The 24,931-nt window shown below is 40.8% G+C and overlaps 1 protein-coding gene across 1 annotated transcript in view; it reads left to right on the forward strand.

Annotated features, from left to right (window-relative positions):
* Window positions 1-1,231: 1,231 nt before the first annotated feature.
* Window positions 1,232-24,931, forward strand: part of RSBN1L (round spermatid basic protein 1 like) — a 110,942-nt gene continuing 87,242 nt past the window's right edge. The window contains exon 1 of the mRNA XM_089685725.1: window positions 1,232-1,773. Within this exon, the coding sequence (XP_089541851.1) occupies window positions 1,278-1,773 (496 nt within the window). The 5' untranslated portion in view covers window positions 1,232-1,277. The remainder of the gene's footprint in view (window positions 1,774-24,931) is intronic.

The raw sequence follows: 24,931 nt of genomic DNA on the forward strand, positions 1-24,931 counted from the left end.
AAAAAAAAAACAGGAAATTAAAAAAAATATATATTTTCAGTTTATTTTTCCATTTAAACGAAAAAACAAACAAACAAACAGTGGTGATTAAATACCACCAAAAGAAAGCTCCATCTTTCTAAAAAAAAAGATAAAATGTAATTTGGGTACAATGTTGCATGACTGCGCAATTGTCATTCAAACTGACAGCGCTGAAAGCAGAAAGTTAGCCTGGGCATTATGGGGGTAAAAGTGCCCAGTATTGAGGCGATTAATGACCAGGCACACGTCTAGAAGTTTTGGTGCAGCGCCAGGGCCGGAACGAGGTGGGCAGGAGGGGCGGCTGCCCTGGGCACAATGGTTTACTGTAGGGATGGGGGCACCTTTCTTCTCTTCCAAGGCTGCCAATAGTGACTACTGGGCAATCATGCCCATCAAGAATGAGGTGGGGTTGGGGCACAGTTGGGCATATTTGCCCAGGATGACCTTGTCCCAGCACTGTGCAGAACGTGCTCCCAGTTCACTGACTGGGCTGTCACAGCTTCTGATCAGCAGTTTGGGGGAGGAGCTCTCAAGCATGTGTCCACGCAAGAGACCCTGTCACGTGTCATAAGATGCCCCACCTTCTGGCCAATAAAGCCCCCTTGAAGGGCAGCCAGGAGGCACAATGAAGAGGTTAAACCCCTCCCGTGTTGCTGAATGGCCAGGAAAGTAAACAGGATGGTTGTGGTGGATAGAAACCTCCATTGCAGCAGACAGCTCCCTCCCCTCTAGATTTCCGATCACGCTCTTGTTACAAAGTGCCCTAAGCAGGCTGAGCAGACAACGCCCCGCCCCCATCCTGTCACTGTTATGTCGGTCGAGGCATGCAAAGTGTAAACACGTGAACTCCCCGCAGCACGTGACCCTCCTTCAGCCTCCATGCTGCACACGCAGCTGCCCGCCCCCTCCACACACACACTCACTGGCAGCCACTTTGGGTTTTCCGGCTCGCAGTGCTCAGCGGACACGCCTCCTCCCCTCACACCCTCTTGTCAGTCCAGCTCTCTCCGGCTCCATTGCCAGTCCACTTCTCTCCGCGGCGTCACTGACAAAATGGCCCCGGCCCCCCATGCGCCTCTACGACTCCAACAACTGTCGTCACATGCTCCCCCACGCCCCCTTTAAGTCACGCAATTGGCAGTAATTGTCATGAGCCCGCCCCCCTGTCGTCACGCCATTGGACAGACCCCCCGGAGGCCCCGCCCGCTCTTCTCTGGCAGCTCGGCGGCGGAGTCTGGGCATCGCAGGAGCCCAAAATGGCGGAGTTGTGGACTGGTGTCCGTTCTGCGCCAGGCGACAAACACGAAGCGCTGCCGAAGCCCAGAGAAGCGATCGTCCTGAAGAGCAGCAGCACTGAGGACAAGGCTCCGGCCTTGCCGTCCTCTTCTTCCAGTACCAGTGGCCAGCTGCATCCCGCCAAGAAGCTCCGGACGGAGGAGAAGGGCTTCAAACCGAAGCGTGTGAATGGCGAAGGCGGAGGGGGCGGGAGTAGCCGTCCAGCGCCGGCCTATGGCACCTCCAGCGGATGGCCCTTCCCGGCTGTACCCGGCGGTAGCCTGTGCCTCGCCCCGCCCGGATCTTCCCGGTCCCCGCATCCAGCGCCCAGCCCGGCCGCCCGCCTCCTACCCAATGACAAGCCGAAGAAGAGCGCCGACAAGAGGGACAAGGAGAAGAAGAAGAGGCGGGAGGAGGAGAACGGCGAACTGAAGGCGGCCACCCCGGGGATTCCTCGGCTGACCCCTACCGTCCGGGGTGAGTATGACCTTCCCTCTGCCCATCACATGTAAACAAAGCTACGTGCTGCATACCATTCATCCGTCTGTTTACACAGCATCCGTCCAGGAAGAGCCTTTTCAGCCCCAGCTGTGTCCTCTGCATGGTCCCTGCTTATCACTTCTCTGCACTTTCTGCTGGAGGTTGACAGCTGTGTGCGTACAGGCTTTGTTTACCTGAAAAACAGTCTGTGCTGGATCACTTTTCATATGGCAGTATACTGCGTCCTGGACACCAGTTTAAACCTTTGAAATCCAGCAGCACCACGCCAAAACTGTGTGCATTGCATGCAGTTGCTGTATGACCCCTTCCACTTGAAGGGGTCTCGTTTGACAGCAGCCAGCTAAATTTTTGCCAAGTTTTGTGGCTTTAGAATGGGCACCACCCTGGCCATTTGGCATGTAAAGCAGAAAAAAGGCAGTTTAACAGTTTCCCTAGTTACTTTCAAGGCATATCATGGATAACTGTCACAGTGGCTTGTGCTCTTCGCCGTACTGTCAAGCTGTTAGATGGCTGGTGTCATAACTGATCACATGACAAATCAAATGCAGATTAGAGGCTAAGATGGCTCCTTCCTTGGCTGTAAAGGTTAGGAGGGTTTAGATTTGCGTTAGGGTGGTATTTAGGGACAGGGATCTGTCTTCGTAGCCTCTAATCTGCATTTGTCATGTGATCAGTTATGACTCCAGATGTTGATGGCTTGACAGTTCAGTTGAGAGCTGTCATAAGCACACTGGTAACTGTAATGGTTATCATTCACTGCATGCCTGGAATAGAATTGTTTTGGCAAACTTTTAGGGCCTGATCACACTATACGTGTGTGAAAACTGATGGGAAAACAGGGGGTTGCAGAAACACAAGTTTATGGCCTTGTTCACACTATACGTGCGTGAAAACTGATGGGAAAACAGAGGAGGTTGCAGAGACACAAGTTTACGGCCTTGTTCACACTATACGTGTGTGAAAACTGATGGGAAAACAGGAGGTTGCAGAGACACAAGTTTACGGCCTTGTTTACACCATATGTGCAGGAAAACTGATGGGAACTGCCGTGCAGATTTCACCTGCAGAGAGATCAGTTTTCATGCATGCTTCAATGAGTTTTATACATGTTGCAGGTTCCTGCGGAGAAAAAAATCCACATATGATCCCAGTGTTGTGGTGTGAACAGAGCACATAGAGAACAATTGAATTTGCTGTGTCCTTGCAGAACATGATCCGAAAAACTGACGTCTCTGCACCATGGCGTGAACGAGGCCTACGTCAGTATTTGTGTGCGTTTCAGTGAGTTTTTATGCCTGTTGATATTCGTTTTTATGTGTGGCGTGTCCTGTTCACACAACAGTATTGACGTCAGGTCAGGTTTTTTTTCCATGCAGAAAACTGCATACATGTTGCAGATTTGTGCACAGAAAAAAAAAATCTGCACGTGATCCCAGTGTTGTGGTGTGAACACGGCATATAGAGAACAATTGTTTTCTGTGTGCCCTTGCAGAACGCATGCAGAAAAACTGACTCTCTGCACACTGATGTGAACAAGGCTTTAAGTGGGAATAAACCCATCGATTTTGACTTCTAACATTCTGCTAAAACTTTATAGTAGTACTGCTTAGACCTGAAGAAGGGGACATACCCCGAAAGCTTGCCCTCAAAATTGTATGTTAGTGCAAATAAAAAAAGGATCACGTCAGTACTCAATTGTCTCTGACGGTTTAAAAAAAACAGTTACATTACTGGCATGCTGGAAATGTAACTGTCACATTTTGCTTGTGCTGTCAACCAAACTGTCAGGCTAAGATGGCAGCTTTCTTGGCTGAAAAAGATAGGAGGGTTTAGTTCTGATTAAGACCTCAGTCCTACCATACGTGCTTGAAACTGATGGGAACTGACATTCAGATTTCACTTGCAGAGACATCTGTTTTCATGCACGCTACAGTGAGGTTTATACAGGTTGCAGATTTCCACGCAGAGAAAATCTGCAAGTGATACTAGTGTTTGTATGAACAGAGCACAAAGCGAACGATTGATTTAGTTGTGCCCAGGGGCGGAGTGACCATTTGCAAACTCTGGCACTGCTCGAGGGCCCGGGGTCAGTAGGGGGCCCCATGAGATGCCCCTGGTACCTTTTTTTCATAGGCTTTTTTGAGTTTAGACAAGGACACGGGCCCCATGATCCCCTATTGCCTGGGGGCCTCATGAGTTGTCAGTCCTCCCCTGGTTGTGCCCTTGCAGAACGCGTGCATAAAAACCAAAGTCTCTGCACCATGGTGTGAACAAGCCCTTAAGGAGGGCAGTAAAACATGTCTTACAGCTGAGTTTTACCGAACCTTGGCAACAAGTGTAAACACAGCCTAAAGTCTCATTTCTTTGTTTTCTACAAGCCCTGTTCAGACCATACATATGTGACCATAAATACAGTAGACGTTGCTGCTGCATGTCCCAAAAGAGAGCTGAATGTAGTGTTCATTTATGACATTTCAGTAAAGTGTGCTTAAGAAAAAAAAATATGTATAAAAATTGATGGAAAAAAACTCAGATTTGGCTTTTCATGGAAGATTTTGTTCTTGTTCACACCATGCGTAGAGATGTGTGTATTTTTAATTTAGGTTTCTAAAAAGACCCAAAGCAAGCAATTGTTTTCTATCTGCCCTGTTCACACCATAGCATTGCTGTCATGCTAGTTTTTATATCTGCATGAAAATATGTAACACACATTCTCTGAAAGTGCACAAAGAAAACAACTTTTTTTTTTGCCCTGTTCACACAACAGTGTCGGTGTCATGTTTATGGCAGGGGAGAAACCCAGACTGTGATACATGTCCACATCCCAGCAAATCATGTAAAACTATCAACAAAATATGTTGTCATGAACCTTGTGTGGGTATGTAGAAGAGAAAGTGAGTACTCTTCTATATGTTCACACAAAGTCCTTGACTCCATATTTTGTACAGTGTTGCTGTCATGTGAGTTTGGTTCTTGTTTTTCTGTGCAGAAATCTGCATGCATGTTGCACATTTCTGTACAGAAAAAGTACACTAGATACCATTGTTTTGGTGTGAACAGGGCACACATAGAAAACAATTGTTTTCTTTGTACTCTTGCAGAGACAGGTGCAGGAAAACTCCTGTCTCTTGCACATGATGTGAATGAGACCTTAGTGTATTTGCTGATGTCAACAGGTTTTGATTTTTTTTTTCTCCTGTTCATATTAGGAACGTTGGTGTTTACCTCAACTTGGCTTCAGCCTCTATCTGACATTGTAACCCATGTGTAGGTGCTGTGGGTGGGCGAATATATGCATCCAGCCAGCTTGTTATTCTGTGCAGAGAGCACGCTCGGTTGCACGCTTTCAGCACATTGAACAAGCTGTCGCCATTTACAGTTTGGAGCTGGTGGGATGGGCTCCAGATTACATGACAGCCGATCACATGATTGGAAAGCCTGCCTTTGCCCTTTGATATTCATAACCCCTTTATGATGGAGCTAAACGCTCAAATTCTTTACAGCTGACAGCACCATCATAGACTCTGTTTAGCTCTACATGTGATCAGATATCACACCAGCCTTTTGATGGCTTGAAAGTTCATTTGAGAGCTGACATAAGCACACTGGCAACTGTGACAGTTTTCACCAGAGGCATATTTTGAATAGAACTGTTTTTGGAAACTGTTGGACTTAGGTAAGCTTTAAAAAGCCTACACCAAGGGGTTAAAGAGACCCTGTTAACACTGCATAGGAGGTGAATTCACTCGTACTGATAAGTAGCCATTATTTATTAATTTTGCTCCCCCAGTGTGCTGATATCTGTGCTTATTTTTTAATCATCTGCAAAGACTGTGGGGGGCGTACCCAGACTCATTGGGGTTTATTTACTAAAGCTGGAGAGTCCAAAATCGGACTCCCTTCTGCATAGAAACCAATCAGCTTCTAACCTCAGCTTGTTCAATGAAGCTTTGGCAATGAAACCTGGAAGCTGATTGGTTTCTATGCAGAAGGGAGTCTGATTTTGGACTCTCCGGCTTTAGTAAATAAACCCCATTGAGTCTTTGGGTTGACATAGGGGCCAAGGAGGGGGGAGAATCTGCTGTGCTGTAGCATGCTCAGCATCTGACAGAGCTTGTGCATGCTGGTGCACTGCAGCTGCTCCCCTCTCCTTGGCCTGGCTGTTGCGTTGGAAGCTGATTGTATTCTGCATTGGCATTCTTTGCAGATCGCACAGTGGCTGGCTACTTTGAAGACCACGGTTGACATAAGCAATGGGGAACAAATGCAGTGCTTCAACACTCATGGCCTCTGATGCTTCCAGAAGTGTCAGAGGTGATAAAAAATTATATGTATTCTTTGTTTTCTGTGTAGTGTGGGTTTGAAGAAATAAAGGAACACTGACTATGGGTGCCTTTTAACTACATTGTTTACATTGATGTGCAAGGCATGGTGACTTGGGTTCCTTTAAAGACCAACTGTGGGAAAATTTTAAAATGATCCCTTGCAATGGGGCTGTGCTTGTATTGCAAGGGTTAATTGCTTGTTTTGTATGGGGGTAGCAGAAAGACTTTTACTTATCTGATACTCCACCCCCTCAGCAGACAGCTTTTCTTCATGCTTTTGTGGTGGACTGTCACCTCAGTGTCATCACATCCATTGCAGGACTATGGACCTTGCTTTGGTCTTGATAACATCAGGATCCTAGACCGCTGGAGTGTGGGGGGAGTGCAGACATTGTGGTGTGAACTGTCCCTAAATGAGCCCTAATTGTTCCTTTTTATTGTTCTGAATGGGCAGTTAACCCTTGCAGTGTGGGCAAAGCTTCACTGCAAGGGGTAACTTTTTAGTTACCTGGAGTTAGGCTTTAATGCATCTTGTTGTGGTCAAGAATGATTATACTACATAAATATGTATTTTATTGTATCAGGCTTTGTTCAATTCATAAGTATCATTAGTGGTGCGTTGTTGGTAATGGATATTGGGGAATCCCATGTATTGTAAACAAAGGGGTGTGGCAGCAGCTTTCCAGTGCTGCTGCAGAATCCGAGTTTGACGTATGTGTTTATGAGATTTCTAAAGCAAATTTCAGTAACTGAGTCTGTGTAAAAAGAAAAAAAAAAGAGCTTTTGTCAATGATTGAGTGTACCTTGTCACTGCACAATGTTGGCTCTGGTTAAGTATTATGATGGATGGATGGATGCCTGCTGGCAGCCCTGAGTTTGTGGGCAAACATTGGGCTATCACTAAGTGCGCTAATCCTTGTTTTTGTCAGACATGTTACCTGAATAGTGATCAGCAGTTTCCTTGAGTCAGGAGGATAGTGAAAACCTAGGTAGACTATAGAAGCCTTGTTTCTAAATCCCCAGATTTGATGTTGAAGAACAGTTCAGCGGAGCTCGTATGTAAATTTAAACTGAGCAGGAGTTCAGAATGTATACCTGTGGACAAAACGTGGATTAGCGCTTGACAATTTGTGTGTGGGGTTGTTTTTTTGTATTGATGGCAGTAGGTGGTTACTGTAAGCGTTTATTAGATGTCCACAACTTGCTCAAATGCTAGTGATTTCTGGCGCTTACATTCATTGTAAAGAACAATGTTCGATGCAGTAGCCTCTTATACCAAATTACTTTGATGGAGAAAAGACATCATTTTACAGATTGTCTATTTGTGATGCCATCATGTAACCTAGCCAACATCCAGGTCCTTTGTCTTTATATATTGGAATTTCACCTATCTCTATACAGCAAGTAAAATAAGTATTGAATATGTCACCATTTTTCTCATTAAATATATTTCTAAAGGTGCTATCGACATGAAATTTTCATGTCCGAAACAACCCATACATATAACGAAACCAAAACAAATAAGTTCAGAAATGTGTAATAAAATTGAATGACTCAGGGAAAAAGTATTGAACAAGCTAAATTAAATTTATTTAATACTTGGTACAAAATCTTTTGGTAATGACAGCTTCAAGATGCCTACTGTATGGAGAAACTAGTCACATGCATTTCTCAGATGTGATTTTTTGGCCCATTCGTCCACACAGTCTTCAACTCTTGAAGGTTCCGTGGGCCTCTTCTATGAACTCTGATCTTTAATCCTTTCCATAGATTTTCTATTGGATTTAAGTCAGGTGATTGGTTGGGCCATTTTAGCATTTTTATTTTTTGGAAACAAATTGAGAGTTTCCTTGGCTTTGTGTTTGGGATCATTGTCTTGCTGAAATGTCCACCCTCATTTCATCTTCATCATCCTGGTAGATGGCAGCAGATTTTTATAATTTTTCCATTCATCCTTCCTTCAATAACATGAAGTCTGCCAGTACCGTATGCTGAAAAACAGCCCCACACCATGATGTTCCCTCTTCCAAACTTCACCTTTGGTATGGTGTTTTTGGGGTGATGTGCAGTGCCATTTGACCTCCAAACATGGTGTGTATTATGGCATCCAAAGAGTTCAACTTTAGTCTCATCTGACCAGACTATATTCTCCCAGTATTTCACAGGCTTGTCTAAATGTGCAGCAAACTTTAAACGAGCTTCAACATGCTTTTTCTTCAGCAGTGGAGTCTTGCGTAATGAGCATGCATACAGGCCATGGCAGTTGAGTGCATTATTTATTGTTTTCTTTGAAACAATTGTACCTGCTAATTCCAGGTCTTTCTGAAGCTCTCCACATGTGGTCCTTGGCTCTTGAACAAAAGAAAGGCGACCAAGAGGTCAAAGATTTCCCCAGGGGACTTTAGAGGCAGAAGATATGAAACATGAAATATATTAAACAAGTAATCAATCTTTATTATTCATTCCAAAAAAATGGCCAATGGGACAAAGGTAAAATACAATACAATATGATACACAAATTAATTAAGCCAGCATGTACCCAAGTGTATTTGGAAATGGAACAATATAGATACATGTCTTGCTTGGCGATAATAAAATCTTCCCATAATTCCCAACATGATTCGGAATGGAGTTCCTTCAGGGGAAATTACTGGTATAATGATGCTAAAATACAATAATGTCACATCACTAATTACATACAATCAAGTAAGTAGGAGAAAAAAACGGGGGAAAAAGGACAAGGGGAAAGGGGAGGGGGAGTTTTGCAAGCATATGCCTCCATGATTGCAAAAGCTTACAATTAGTAGGTGTATCTATGTAACTTGATTCAAAAATAGACATCCACAAAGGAGAGGCAGTCTAGCCAAAATCAGCGTAAGACCTTTAAATTCACATCTCCAGCTCTGAAGGGGTTACTGCAAGGATCCCAGTGGGGCACCACTCTAAGGAAAGGATAATCTATATGAAGTATAAACATCAACAAAGTTATGGCACACCAAACCAGTGGCCATATACATTGAAATACAGAACAAGATTTTTTTGAAAATCTTATGATTGGTAATAGTAAAATAAGGAGACTGCGGTGAACTAAATCAACAGAACTTGAATCTTAGAGCTGACATTTATAGAACACATAGTAAACAAAATGCTAGATTGTGTCAGCAAAGAGTATATATCTATGTCACAAAGTATTCCAATAAAGCATAGGGCAACTGGGATAAAGTAGATGGTGTCCACAAAGAGTATACATCTATGTCACAGTAAAGCAAAGAGCAACTTGGGTAAGGTGAAACAACTTAAAGTGCCTGGTCATAGCAGTCACAGCAGAGGTATGCTCAGCAAGGAAGTCATAGAATAAATGACTGAGTAGTGGGTGTTGTATAGGTAGGGGGAAGGGAAGATATCCTCTAATCTGGCCAGTGAGGTTTCTAGGAATGGACACACACCTACCACAGAGGTGCATCACATTGCACCATGTGATCTAGGATCCCCAGACATGTGAAGTATAAACATCAACTAAGGTTTGACACACCAAACCAGAAACCATATATATTGAGATACAGACCAAGGTTTTTAGAAAATATTATGATGGGTAATAATAAAATAAAGATGCTGCGATGGACTAAATCCACAGAACTTGTATCATAGAGCTGATATTTGTAGAGCACGTAGTAAACAAAATATTAAATTGTGTCAGAAGAGAGTATACAGTCAGGTCCATAAATATTGGGACATGGACACAATTCTAACATTTTTGGCTCTATACACCACCACAATGGATTTGAAATGAAACGAACAAGATGTGCTTTAACTGCAGACTGTCAGCTTTAATTTGAGGGTATTTACATCCAAATCAGGTGAACGGTGTAGGAATTACAACAGTTTGCATATGTGCCTCCCACTTGTTAAGGAATCAAAATAATAATCATAAATCAAACTTTCACTTTTTAATACTTGGTTGCAAATTCTTTGCAGTCAATTACAGCCTGAAGTGTGGAACGCATAGACATCACCAGACGCTGGGTTTCATCCCTGGAGATGCTCTGCCAGGCCTCTACTTCAACTGTCTTCAGTTCCTGCTTGTTCTTGGGGCATTTTGCCTTCAGTTTTGTCTTCAGCAAGTGAAATGCATGCTCAATCGGATTCAGGTCAGGTGATTGACTTGGCCATTGCATAACATTCCACTTCTTTCCCTTCAAAAACTCTTTGGTTGCTTTTGCAGTATGCTTTGGGTCATTGTCCATCTGCACTGTGAATCGGCGTCCAATGAGTTGTGAAGCATTTGGCTGAATATGAGCAGATAATATTCCAGAAACACTTCAGAATTCATCCTGCTGCTTTTGTCAGCAGTCACATAATCAATAAATACAAGAGAACCAGTTCCATTGGCAGCCATACATGCCCACGCCATGACACTACCACCACCATGCTTCACTGATGAGGTGGTATGCTTAGGATCATGAGCAGTTCCTTTCCTTCTCCATACTCTTCTCTTCCCATCACTCTGGTACAAGTTGATCTCGGTCTCATCTGTCCATAGGATGTTGTTCCAGAACTGTGAAGGCTTTTTTACATGTCGTTTGGCAAGCTCTAATCTGGCCTTCCTGTTTTTGAGGCTCACCAATGGTTTCCATCTTGTGGTGAACCCTCTGTATTCACTCTGGTGAAGTCTTCTCTTGATTGTTGACTTTGACACACATACACCTACCTCCTGGAGAGTGTTCTTGATCTGGCCAACTGTTGTGAAGGGTGTTTTCTTCACCAGGGAAAGAATTCTTCGGTCATCCACCACAGTTGTTTTCCGTGGTCTTCCGGGTCTTTTGATGTTGCTGAGCTCACCGGTGCGTTCCTTATTTTTAAGAATGTTCCAAACAGTTGTTTTGGCCACCCCTAATGTTTTTGCTATCTCTCTGATGGGTTAGTTTTGTTTTTTCAGCCTAATGATGACTTGCTTCAATGATAGTGACAGCTCTTTGGATCTCATCTTGAGAGTTGACAGCAACAGATTCCAAATGCAAATAGCACACTTGAAATGAACTCTGGACCTTTTATCTGCTCATTGTAATTGGGATAATGAGGGAATAACACACACCTGGCCATGGAACAGCTGAGAAGCCAATTGTCCCATTACTTTTGGTCTCTTAATAAGTTGGAGGCACATATGCAAACTGATGTAATTCCTACACCGTTCACCTGATTTGGATATAAATACCCTCAAATTAAAGCTGACAGTCTGCAGTTAAAGCACATTGTTTGTTTAATTTCAAATCCATTGTGGTGGTGTATAGAGCCAAAAATGTTAGAATTGTGTCCATGTCCCAATATTTATGGACCTGACTGTATGTCTATATTATAAAGTATCCCAATAAAACATATGGCAACTGAGATAGAATAACTGGTGTCCACAAAAAGTATACATCTGTGTCACAGGGTATCCCAGTAGAGCAAAAAGCAACTGGGATATGGTGAAACAAACCTAACAAAATACCTGGTCATGGCAGTATGATAGTCACAACAGAGGTATGCTCAGCAAGGAAGTCATAGAAGTAGGAGTAGTGGGTATTATATAGGCGGTGTGGGGGGGAGAGCCCACAACACTGAGAGGGACCCGCGCGCGCCATGCAGAAAACCAAAAAGGGGGAGAGAATCCAAAAGAAAAAAGGACCATTGCAGATTGTAAAAAAAAAATTTTTTGATTTGAGATATTAATATAAGGAAGCACGTGCATGCATATGAAGAAAGCAGGATGTGTATATTTGGGATATTAAGTGAAACACAATATTTTGATTTCATATACAGAGATGTCCAAACATTTACAGAAATATGGAAATGGTGACAACACATACCCAATAATACATATGTAAATGCAAGGAATCTAACACTCAACATACAGTGAAAAAAGGCCCCTATGTGGATCATTATTAATTACTGTAATTACATATTTAATTCACATCCACCCGATCTGAAGCCCTCAAGAAATGGTTTTAAACTAAAGGCCTCATTGAGGCCAGGGGGTTCAGTGGCATTGAGAGTATAGATCCACCACAGTTCACGTTGGAGGAGGGATTTGTTAAAATCACCCCCTCTGGATCTGAAGTGGATCCTGTCCAATGCCAAAAGGCATATAGTAGGGGTGTGTGTGCCATGAACCAGAGCAGCATGACGCCCTAATGGAAAATCTGGATCTTGTTTACGTACTGTCGCTAAATGTCTGTACATATGTTTCCAGAACTCCATTTTGGTTTTCCCTACATAGAAACAACCACATTCACAAGTGGGAAGATACACCACCCCTGACGGTTTACAGGTGACATAATGTCTGAGATGTAAAATTGTCCCATTGAGAAGGTTGACATGTCCATAACAGAACAGTAGGCACAGGACACACATCGAAATGTTCCCATTCATTTGCATGGGTCACCTCTGGATTCTCCCAGGAATTCACTATGAACGAGCTTGTCCCTCAAGGATGGAACGCGTCTATAGGTAATATTGAGTTCAATAGGCACAAAAGTGCCTACTGGTTGATCCATAGTAAATAAACACCAATACCTCTTCAAGATCTGCCTAATTTGATTCTGTTGGGCCGAATATTTTGTGATGATTCTAGTGGTGGATTCCTGTTTGTCGTCTCTCTTTGAAAACAGTAAATTTTGTCAAGGTATAGAACAGACCCTTCTGTAGGCTTTCTTTAGGGAGGTATTGGTATAACCTCGTTCAAGTAAGCATGATCGTAACAGATCAGCCTCTCTGCGAAATGATTTATTGTCTGGAAAATTCAGTTTTGTTCGTAGATATTGGCTGTATGGTATAAACATGATGAAGGGTTTAGGATGAAAATTAGTCGCATTGAGAATAGTGTTTCCTGCAGTGGGTTTACGAAACCGTTCGCTAGACAGGACACCATGAGCACCTTTACGGATGTGAACATTCAAAAAGGTGACATCTGAAAGACTATATGTCATGGTAAAATGTAGGTTGTATTCATTATTGTTCATAAAGGCCAAGCACTGGTGTTGGAGATCAGTAGGACCGTTTCACAGAATAAGAAAGTCATCGATGTAGCGGTGCCTGGAAAAAATGTGGCCCACATACATTGAAAAATGATCATCAGATAACAGTTTACACTCCCACTCTCCCAGGTACAGATTGGAATAGGAAGGGGCACAACATGTGCCCATAGACATGCCCTGTACCTGGAGGTAGTGGGAGCAGTCAAAGGAGAAAACATTATGCCTAAGTATATAATCAAGGGCCTGTAGGACAAACTCGTTCATAGCAAAATCATGATGACTTCTTTGGGAAAGTACATTATGAATAACTGACAATCCCTTGGTGTGTGGCATCAAGCTGTAGAGATTCTCAACGTCAATGGTGACTAATACCATATCTGTATCAACATGAATTCTCTCTAGAATTTGAAGCAAGTGAATGGTGTCACAAACCAAGGAGGGTAGACTAGAGACAAAAGGTCTGAGATAATTGTCCATCATCTGGCTAAGGTTTTCAGTTAGGGCCCCTCTGCCAGAAATGTTTGGTCTACCAGGGGGACTGGCTTGATTCTTACTCCTAGAATGTGGCTATTCTGGGAAAACTGGTTCTGAGAAGTTCCCAGATGGTTCTGGAAATTACTCTGCTGTGGTAGGCCTCATCAACAAGGTGATATAACTCTCTATTGAAGGTATCACAAAGAGATCTGGGCACTTCCCTATACCAATCTGTATTGGATAAGATATCCTTACATGTAGCAACATATTTGTCATTGTCCATTAAAACGATATTGCCCCCCTTGTCGGGAGGGTTTTATCGTGATACTATACTACTTGGCTCTTGAACAACTCTTCTGATAATTATTTTTACTCCTCTTTCAGAAATTTTGTGAGTAGCACCTGGTCGTGGCTTGTTTATGGTGAAATTATGTTCTTTCCACTTGATGGGTTATGGCCCCAACAGTGCTCACTGTAACATTCATAAGTTTAGAAATCCTTCTGTAACCAATGCCATCAGTATGTTTTGCAACAATAATGCTGTGAAGGTCTTGAGAGAGCTCTTTAACTGCTTCCATACCAGGCACTTTTACCCCCTTCTTGCCCAGGCCATTTTTCAGGTTTCAGCGCTCTCAGACTTTGACAATTGCGTGGTCATGCAACACTGTACCAAAACTAAAATTTTATTTTCTTCACACAACTAGAGCTTTTGTAGTAAACATGCTATTAATACAGAATTAGAATAAATGGCAGTTTGAACATACATAAGCACCTAGCAGGTAAATTAGGACACAATCTACTAGGCAGAGTAATAGCTATGCCCAAGAAAAAAAAAAAAATCAGATTCTATACCACTAACTAGAATCAATAACTGGATTAGCAATTCAGCAATAAACAATGTAAATAAACTTTAAATGCAGTATAAATGGCAATAATTCTACATTGGCTAACCACTTGCGTACTAGGCACTTTTACCCTCTTCCTGCCCAGGCCAGTTTTCACTTTTCAGCACTGTTACACTTTAAATGACAATTGTGCGGTCATGCAACACTGTAGCCATATGAAATTTTTATCATTTTTTTTCCACACAACTGGAGATTTATTTTGGTGGTATTTAATCGCCACTGGGGTTTTTATTTTTTGCTAAATTAACAAAAAAAAATACTGAAATTTTTGAAAAATAACACCTTTTTCTTTCTGTTATAAAAGTTTGCAAATAAGTAATTGTTCATAAAATTAGGCCAAGATCTATTCTACTACATTTCTTTGGTGAAAAAAATAAAATAAAATTAGGATGTATTATTTAGTTTGTAGGAAAGTTTTATAGAGTTCACAAACTATGGGTTATATCTGAAAATTGATCAATCCTGAAGTACTGATGGCCAATCTAATTTCTTGAGGTCCAAGAATGTCAGAACAGTACAGATATCCCCCAAATGACGACTTTTTGCAAAGTCGACAGTCCGACGTATTTCATAAGAGGCATGGCGAGTTTTTTTGAAGTTGTGATTTTTTTTTTTTGTCATTTTTCGGAAAATGGAACAAATTTAAAAAACATTTCACTTTTTTTTTTTTTTTTTCTTTTTTTTTACATACTGTCACTGGTGCAGTACAGCATCATCACATAACTGGCATGGCGGTGATCAGGGACACTGACTGGTGACAGTACGGAAAAAAAAATAATTTTTTTTTCTTTTATAATTTTTGGGGTTTTTTTATGTTTTTTTTTCATATTGCACTATGACCAAAGTAGTATAATGTTACCATAGTAACATTGTACTACTTTGGGGAAGTGATCAGTATTTTTTTTTTTTTTACACAATTTGCTTATAGCAAATAATTACTTTGCTATAAGCAAGCATTTTACCTGAATTAATGTTTGTTTGTTTTTTTTTCTTCGCTTAGCTGTGATTTGGCCACGGCTAATCACATGACGCAGATGGGCTGTGATTGGCCCAGCTTGTGCATGTGATCGCTGTGACCATTCACAGCTAGACACACTTGTATACAATGGAGGGCATGAAAGGAAGCTATCCATTGTATACAACTGTCATGTGCTGTGATTGGTCACAGCAGGTCACATGGTACTGGCAACGGGACCGGTACACCGATCTGTTATCGGCCGTGTACAAGGTACAGGGCCATGACAGATCACGCCGCAGAGCGGTCCTGCAGGCAGGCACACTGTGAATGCCTGAAAGGACTTCATATGGCCTCCACCCGGAGGGACGAGCTGTTGGCCCGGCTGCCATCTGGCCATAGGCCAGGCGGCAACTGGTTAATGAGACACCTTTTTTATAGGCAATCAGCTGTGACTGAACCAGCTGATATTAATTTGCAGGATTGCTTTCTAATTTCTGATTTCAGCTGGTGTCTTGACTTTCCATTTCTTTTTGCACCTCCCTTCCTTCATGAGTTCAATACTTTTTTTTTTTTCCCCTTGTCATTCCATGTTATTACACAGAGCTTCTTCTGAACGTATTTGTTTTGGTTTCTTTGTATGCATGGATTGCATGGGTTGTTATCAACATGTCGTGAAAATTTCATGTTAATAACACCATTAGAAATATATTTACTGAGAAAAATAGTGACGTGTTCAATACTTACTTTTCCCGCTCTACAACTCTGTAGGTTCATGTTGTAGAAGAAATCTTTAATGAACAAGTGCAGTTTCAGGAAAAGAACACTTATTCTTTTGTCCTTTTCCTTTTTCACCTGGTAATCCAGCCCTATGCTTCATGTCCTAGCATGACAGAACTCCCTGTACTATATCAATGGAGGGGTAGCATTTTTCCTAGGACAGGCAGTACTGGAACTACAGAAAACCTTCTCCATCATCATAACACAGAGGGAGATGTTCAGTAGTCCAGAGAACTGGGCAGGAACAATACCAAGGCTAAAGCAGCTCACATTATGCAATTCTTTCCTTCCACAACGGGTGGAAGGGAAGAAAATTGCTCCGTTCCTCCAACACAGTCAGTGTTGATGGGGTAATCCCTCCCGCATCGCTGTTGTGTTCTGCTGTTGGGTAGCCTTCCCTGCCGGAAGAACACAATGATCACTGCTGGCAGCTATAGCTGTCGGCAGTGATTGGATGAAAACACTTGACAGGCTGGCTGTACTGAAGTTGATCGATCAATTGACTTTAGCACAACCAGCCAGTCCAGAGATGGATCAAATCTTGGTTGGTTCCTGCTAAACCAGCCAAATCTTGACCCATCTACGACTGGCTTAACAGCAGAGTGTACAGGATGTTGGGATGCACTGAACTTTTGGTGGCCGAAAAGTTTTGGACAAAAATACCCCTATCTGCCTTTAGCCAATATGAAAATAAGCAGCAATACAGGTGCCGAAAATGCACCCTTTCTAGCTCTCCTGTACTAATTCATATTAATGTCCCCCTGTCAATTTACATATCTATTGTACATTTAATGCAGTCCCTGCCCTCCAGGAGCTTGCAATCTAAGGTATCTAACTCTGTCATACATACACATACTTAGGTCAATTAACCTACTAGCATGTCTTTTGGAGTGTGGGAGGACGCCAGAGTACCTGGAGGAAACCCACACTGGCACAGGGAGAATATTCAAACTCCAGGCAGGTAGCACAACATAACATTAAGACTAGGTAATCATATACACGTGAATAAATCCAAGTAAAAAGTCCTAGATAAATAAAGTGATTTTTGCAGGTTAAACAAAACAGATGCTCCACTTCTCAGTGCCTCCAATGTACCTATGCAGAGAGGCACTCACACAAGTTGTTGACCTACTACTGCTAGTAAGGGCAGTAGCATTTATATTTGGGGATTTACCCTTGAGTCTCCTATGGCTTCTTCCTATGGTCCCTATCAGATGGTGTACCATCATGCATGCAAATAAAATACCAGGGAGGATCTGGTAGCGATTTTATTAAAACACACAGAAGCATTGTAAAAAAAATGTCACGCTCACATTTGTAGGTGCCTATAAGAACTGGCACTGGGTATGTTTAGCTTGCATAGGGAGGAAAAGATGGCCACTGCTGTGCATGTGCAATAAACCAGCATGTGCTCCAACGGGAAGATATGATTTTGCCAGACGTGACATCAGCTCGGAGACCGCACCTTGACTGGTTTCGTCCTGATTGGGCATCTTCAGGAAGTTTATCTACGGCCATGTTAGTAATGGTATTTATACCCCTAGTCTTAACCCTTAATGTATGCAATGAAAATTAACCCCCGTAATTAACATTTTAATTGGACTTATTGTGTTAACTAAATGTGTATTTAATTATTTTGAAATTGCAAACTCTGAGGTCTGTTTCACATCTACATCGTATGCTCCATGCACCACGTGATAATGTATATGTGAACTGGCAACGGTTATGTACATTTATGGGGGTTAATTTTCATTGGGAACATTAAGGGTTAAGACTGGGTATAAATATCACTACAATGGCTGTAAATCAACTTCCTGAATAAGTCCAGTCAGGACAAAACTGATCGAGGTGCGGTCTGCGAGCTGTCACTTCCAGCGACGTCATATCCTCCTGTTGGAGCACATGCTGGTTTCTTACATATGCACATCCGTGGCCATCTTTTCCTCCCTTGCAAGCCATACATACCTAGTGTTCTTATAGGCACCTACAAATGTGTGAATTTTTTGTTTAATACTTTCATGTGTTTTAATAAAATTGACCCTTTTTACATTATAAGATCCTCCCTGGTATTTTATTTGCATGCATGACGGTACACCATCTGAGAGGGACCCATAGGAACAAGCCATTGGAGACTCAAGGGTTTATCCCCAAACACAAGTGCTGCTGGCCTGACTAGCAATAGTAGGTCAGCAACTTGTGGTAAGTGTCTGTTTGGGAACACTGGAGGCACTGAGAAGTGGAGTACCTGTTTTTATTTACACCTGCACGAGCACTTTTTTTACCTGGAACTTTTTAACTGGATTTATTCGCGGTTTATATGACTACTTAATCTTAATGTTATTTGGTATTCCTTTAGCATGTCAGTTATGATCATATTTTGTTTATGAAGGTTTTGAGCAGTGTGGTTTATTTCAGAAATTAGCTTTTATACTCAGTGTTTTGGCTATATAGTACTTGTTTTAATCCACAGCAGCTAAATTAAACGGAATCCTTTACACATTTTATGCACTTTAACATGCCACTTCCTGGGTGCTAGATTTTAAGTCTATACAGACAGGTAGTGCCTTGGCTGGGGTTCAAGCCGACGACCCTAGTGCTTCCAGGTAGAAGTGCTAACCACTTAGCCACTGTGCTGCCCTAGATGTTTCAGTGATTTCTTTTGCGCATTTTCCATTGTATTTATGTGCATTTTTGGTTTGAATTTGTGTTAATTTTAGTTTTTTTATTGGGAGGAGCAGGTAATATTTAGTTTCACTCAAATGTGGATGGGCGATTTTGTTTTTTGTGTTTTTTTTATCTAAATTATTTATTTAGATTATTTATTTTTGCTTTAACTAGCAATGCAGAAAGTATTGGTTTTCTAAAGACTCGTGTACTTATTCTGAGCTTAAAGCCTAGTATACACACAATGAGAAAATCAGACAAAAAATAGAAACGCATTTGGAGCAAACATCTGATCTGATTAATACAAATCTTTCCAGAGCCAATCACAACAGTTTATACGAAAAGATCGAAGCCTGAAAATTTTTCTCGTAGCATAACAGAACAAACTATTTTCATATAACTAGTCTAGTATATGTACGAAAAGAATCGAGTGAACAAGGCCATGCTCAGAAACGAAAGAATACATTACATCACTTCCGAAGTTATAATCTGTTTTAAGAGGTTTTTCATAACTTTAGTAACATATTCATTTTGAGACTAGCATGCAAAAAAATTGACACTCATTCGTCTGATATTCTCATGTGTACTAGGCATAGGACAACCTTTTATTGTCATGTCACTATTTGGTGGACCACCGTGCTCTCCCACCCCTCATTGTTTTGTTCATATTTTCTTTAACTGAAGCATTCCTTCACTTCATGGCTTCAGTCGTGTGTACACGTAACTAATGCCTATTAGTCTCCATATATCTGTTAAAAGGCTAATCTAGTTTCTTGGCTAATCTGTAACATGCATACTTGCAACCATAAATCTTTTAGGTTAAGCCAAAAAATGTATTTAAAGCATGCCTAACCAAATGGCCAAAAATAATATAATACAGCTTACCAGTCGTTGGATGTGGTGATACATTATTTTATTTAAAGTCTAAGAACATTGTCAGTAAATACAGAGAATACTTGTCAATCTTGCCAGGAATTCAGGGTCCTTTTCCTGTACCTTTCTGTGAGCTCAACTGAAAGCATTAAAAATGTAAACACCAATGCGATGTGGATGAAGTGAGGAAGATTCCCCCATCCCCCACCCACCCCACGACTGCATTACATATATTCATCATCCAGGAAGTAGGCTTTATTCCTGGGTGCCGCATATAGCGCACTCCCAGCACTAAGGCCTCATTTACACCATGTGCAGAGATGTGCATTTTTCTGAGCGTATTCTGTAAGAGCACAATAAAAAGATAATTGTTCTCTATGTTCCCTGTTCACAACACTAGTACAATGTGTGGATTTTTTTCTGCGCAGAAATCTGTAACGTGTCTGCAGTTCTCTGCGCAGAAAAAAAACTGACGTAACATCAACATTGTGGTGTAAACAGGGCGTATATATTTTCTAGGTGCTCTTGAAGATAATTTGCTACATATTTCTGCAGAAAAAAAAAACACTGATGCAACAGCAGTGTTAAAATGCTCATGGAAACTTGTACACTCGTGTCTCTGCAAGGGAAATCTGTGTGTTTTTTTTTTTTCCATCAGTTTTTATGCACATATGGTGTGAACGAGGCCTAGGACCAAGCTGTCATTGACAGATCGGGGTCTTGTTCTAACGATCTGGAAGAACTCACTCCTGAGCTTGTGATCACTAATTAGTCACAGTGATCACAGGAGAATCAGCACTGCAGCAGACCTTCACAGTGGTGAAGAAAGAGAAAAAGATACATTGTATATTTTCCTCTTCTCTAGAGAGAGTCTGCATAAAAAAAAAAATCAGGGGTTGACCTAGTTTAGTGAGTGTCAGTATCAGTTAGTAGCAGTGTCAGCTTGTTTACGTAGGACAAAAAAAAAACAAAACAAAATGCATATTTGTGTTTCTTGGCCCTGATACAAAGAACAAATAACACATATATGTGGTATCACCAGAAGTAGAACTACTACTATTTTGGGCCAGTTTTCCTTTGATTTGTTTTAGGGTTTAGATACTATGTGCTTTAAAATGCTGCTTCTTTCTTCTGCCATTCAGCTGTCAAATGGCAGAACTTCAGTGAGCAGAAGAAGCAGATATTTGAGAGTTGAATGATTAGATGGTGCATACTCTTGATCTTAAGCTGAGGCCCCACATTAGGAATGCACCAAAATTGCAGCGGACGAAACGAAACAAAATTGCCTTTGGCCGATATGAAAATACAGGTGCCGAAAATAGCCCCGCCGCCACCACCTTCTGGTGGTTCTCAGGCTTACCTGAGAATCCATTCTAACGCTCCCGGCAGCTGGGCATAGAGATCAGTAAAGGAAAGATGGCTTCCACTCATCTCTATGCCCTTGGAGGACCGGAACAACGTCACTTACGGTTCTGGCACCTTGTAAATAAGGCCCTTTTTTTTAATCTAATGCTTTACATTGTAGAGGAGAGATGTGGGGTCTTATTGACCCCAGATCTCTCCATAAAGAGGATCTGTCATTTTTATTTCTATCACAAGGGATGGTTGCATTCCTTGTGCTAGGAATAATAGCGATCAAAAAAAAAATGAAAGGGACAGTGTAAGAAAAATAGCCACGCCCACATATGTAACCGGTGTTCAAACCACACATGTGAGATATCGCCACGGACGTCAGAGGAAGAGCAATAATTTTAGCACTATACCCCCTCTGTAACTGTAAACTGGTAACCTGTAGAAATTGTTAAAGCGTCGCCCATGGAGATTTTTAAGTACCGTACTTTAGCGCCATTCCATGAGCAATCGCAATTTTAAAGCATGACCATTAACATCCTCTTTTATATTTTACACAAAAAAATGGGGTATGTATTGTAAATTTTTTTTTTTATTCATTAAAGTGTATTTTTTTTCCCCAAAAAATTGCATTTGAAAAAAAAAAATTTAAAAATGGTTTTTCGGACAAGTGCATCCTGACTTTTTGGTTTTGGCACCAGATTTCATTTCAGTGCACCACTACCCTATATACATTGAGTTGTATTCAAATGTTTGCACACCCTTGGAGAATTGATACAGTATATACCAGGGTGGATTTGATTTAAATCAAACTGATTTAAATCACTAGTCAGTAAGGCTTGATTTAAATCCTAGTTTTCTACATAAAGACTAATTCTTGCTGGTATAACTTTAATATGCAAGTAGATGATTTTTAGAATAACAACTTTTCATATTTTTTTATCCCCAGTTTAATAGGTTAATCATTTATATTTGGACAACTTTTCTGTTGTACTTAGGAAGGAGAAAAATAATCATTACCTTAATAATAACAATTTAAATAGATTTATTCAACTGAAACAATAACATTCCAGCATATGTGATTTGCTTAAACAAACATCCATGTTTGTTAACTAATTTGGCTAAACAAAATCTATATATTTTAAGAAACTTAGACTGTCAGCCCCTTCCTCCTCACACTTAGTTTCACTTTCTTCTTGTGCAGATCTATTCCACCCCAAACAATCAGAAAAATATTGTTTCTATTCTATTCACTGAACTTCTTGAAACTTAGCACTGAAGGGGTTGATTCTGTATTCATAGGTTTGTAGAAGTTAGGATTAAGGTCTTTTTCTTAACTCTGTTCATGTTATCACATTTTTGCTGTGAAGAAGAGGCATGTGATCTCCGCTGAGTCAAATTCAGTTTTGAGAACTGCAAAAGTAAACCAAGCATCTGTGACAATACCTTTGTAGGCAGAGAAACTGCCCAATAATCTTACAAAAACCCCTGGAAGAGCATGACATTGTGAATGGATTAATGGAATTTATTTACCAAAAAAATTAAACATATACAGCCTTATTCTACATAATTAAAAAACTAATCTTTATTTCATGATGAAATAAAAACTTTGGGTGGTAATATATTTTCCTCAAAATCCAATTTAAATAAAAAAAATCCGATTTTAAATAAAAAAAATCCGATTTAAATTTAAAAAATCCTATTTTTTTTTTTTTTTTTTTTTTTTTTTTTTTTTTTTTTTTTTTACTTTTTTTTAAAAAAATCATTGATTTTTATCCACCCTGGTATATATCATTTTCAAAGAAATCATGAGTGAGCAGGAAAAAAAAAATTTTTTATTTCTTGTGAAAAGAAGGTCATAACAGAATGACACAATCATTCAAAACATGACAACAAATTAACTGACCCTTTTTTGATAGTCTTCATACCCTTATTTCTTAATACTGTGTATTGCCCCCTTTGGCATCAATGACAGCATGCAGTCTTTTGTAATGGTTGCCTGAGCCCCTGAATTCTTGCAGGTGTCATAGCTGCCCATTCATCTTGGCAAAATGCCTCCAGGTCATGCAACGTCTTTGGTCTTCTTGCATGAACCGCAAGTTTGAGATCTCCCTAGAGTGGATCGATGATATTAAGGTCATACGACACTGATGGCCATTCTAGAACCTTCACCTTTTCCTGCTGTAACCACTAGAGGGTTAATTTGGCCTTGTGCTTAGGGTCATCGTCATGCTGGAAAATACAAGAATGTCCCATGCACAGCTTTTGTGCAGAAAAATGCAAATTGTCTGCCAGCCTTTTCTGATAACATGTTGCATTCATCTTGCCAAGATTCCATGTGCATTTTAGCTCACACACCCCAAAACATCAGAGATCCACCACCGTGCTTCATAGTGGGGATGGTATTCTTCTTGCTATAGGCCTTGTTGACCCCTCTCCAAACACAGTGCTTATGGTATTGGCCATAAAACTCTATTTTGTTCTCATTACTCCAGATTACAGTGTGCCAGAAGCGGTGAGGCATGTTAAGGTTTTGTCAGGCATATCGCAACTGGGATTTTGTGGCATTGGCAAATTAAAGGTTTCTTTTTGGCAACTAGACCATGCAGCTCATTTTTGTTCAAATATTGTATTGTGTTCCTTGAAACAGCCATACTTTTTCCAGAGCAGTCTGTATTTCTCCTGTGGTTACCTGTGAGTTTTTCTTTGTATGCTGAACAATTATTCTGGCAGTTGTGGCCTTTCTTGGTCTACCTGACCTTGGCTTGGTGTCAAGAGATCCCTGAACTTTCCACTTCTTAGGTGATTGAACAGTACTGACTGGCATATTCAAGGCTTTCAATAGCTTTTTATATCCTTTTCCATCTTTATAAAGTTCTATTATCATGATACACAGGCCTTTTGACCGATCTTTTCTGCTCCCCATGGCTCAGTATCTAGCCTGCTCTTTGCATCTAAAAGAGATCTAACAAACTCATTGACTGATTATACACAGACACTAATTGCAATTTAAAAAGCCACAGATGCAGGGCCCTCTGATTCCTTTTGTATTGAATTGTATTGTAACTGACCTGTTTGCCCTCACGTTGTAAAGCACTGTGCAAACTGTTGGTGCTATATAAATCCTGTATAATTAATAATAATAATGTGGGAAATTAACCTTTTTAATTACCATTTTAACCCGTGTGTGTCACCTTGTGTGTCTGTACCAAGGCCAAACATTCCAGGGTATGTAAACTTTTGATCATGGCCATTTGGGTGATTTCTGTTATTATGATTTAAAAAGGAGCCAAACTATGTGATAAATGGCTTCATATGATCACTATCCTTAAATAAAAGACAATTTTTGGCATTGCGATTGAAAATATGACTAATCATGCCAGAAAACTAACTATTTTTGCCAGGGTATGCAAAGTTTTGAGCACAACTATACCTAGAATAAACAGGGTGATTAAAGAGGAACTTCAGCCATTTATTTAAAAAACAAAAAAACAAATACTGTAGCTGTTTACTTTTAATGAACAGAAACCAGCCCAGGGGTCCAGTGCTGTCTTCACCTGGGCCTACTCCTTGCTGGTCTTAAGATTCCTGGCACTGCCATCTTGATTGTGGGATCCCAAATGTGACTTCCTGCTGTTTCACAGCCTGCTCCCCACTGCACCTGCTGCACATTTCATCTGTTGCATCATTTGTTGCTAGGTTTTTCTGCTTAAGCTTTTCCATCATCTTTTTATTTTTTTATTTATTAATAGTGTATTTTATTAATGTATTAATTTTTTTTTTTTTTTTTTTTAG

The sequence above is a fragment of the Staurois parvus genome, unplaced genomic scaffold, assembly GCF_062004578.1.
Source record: "Staurois parvus isolate SC_StPar_1 unplaced genomic scaffold, SC_StPar_1.0 ptg000019l, whole genome shotgun sequence".
In the NCBI taxonomy this organism is placed as follows: domain Eukaryota; kingdom Metazoa; phylum Chordata; class Amphibia; order Anura; family Ranidae; genus Staurois; species Staurois parvus.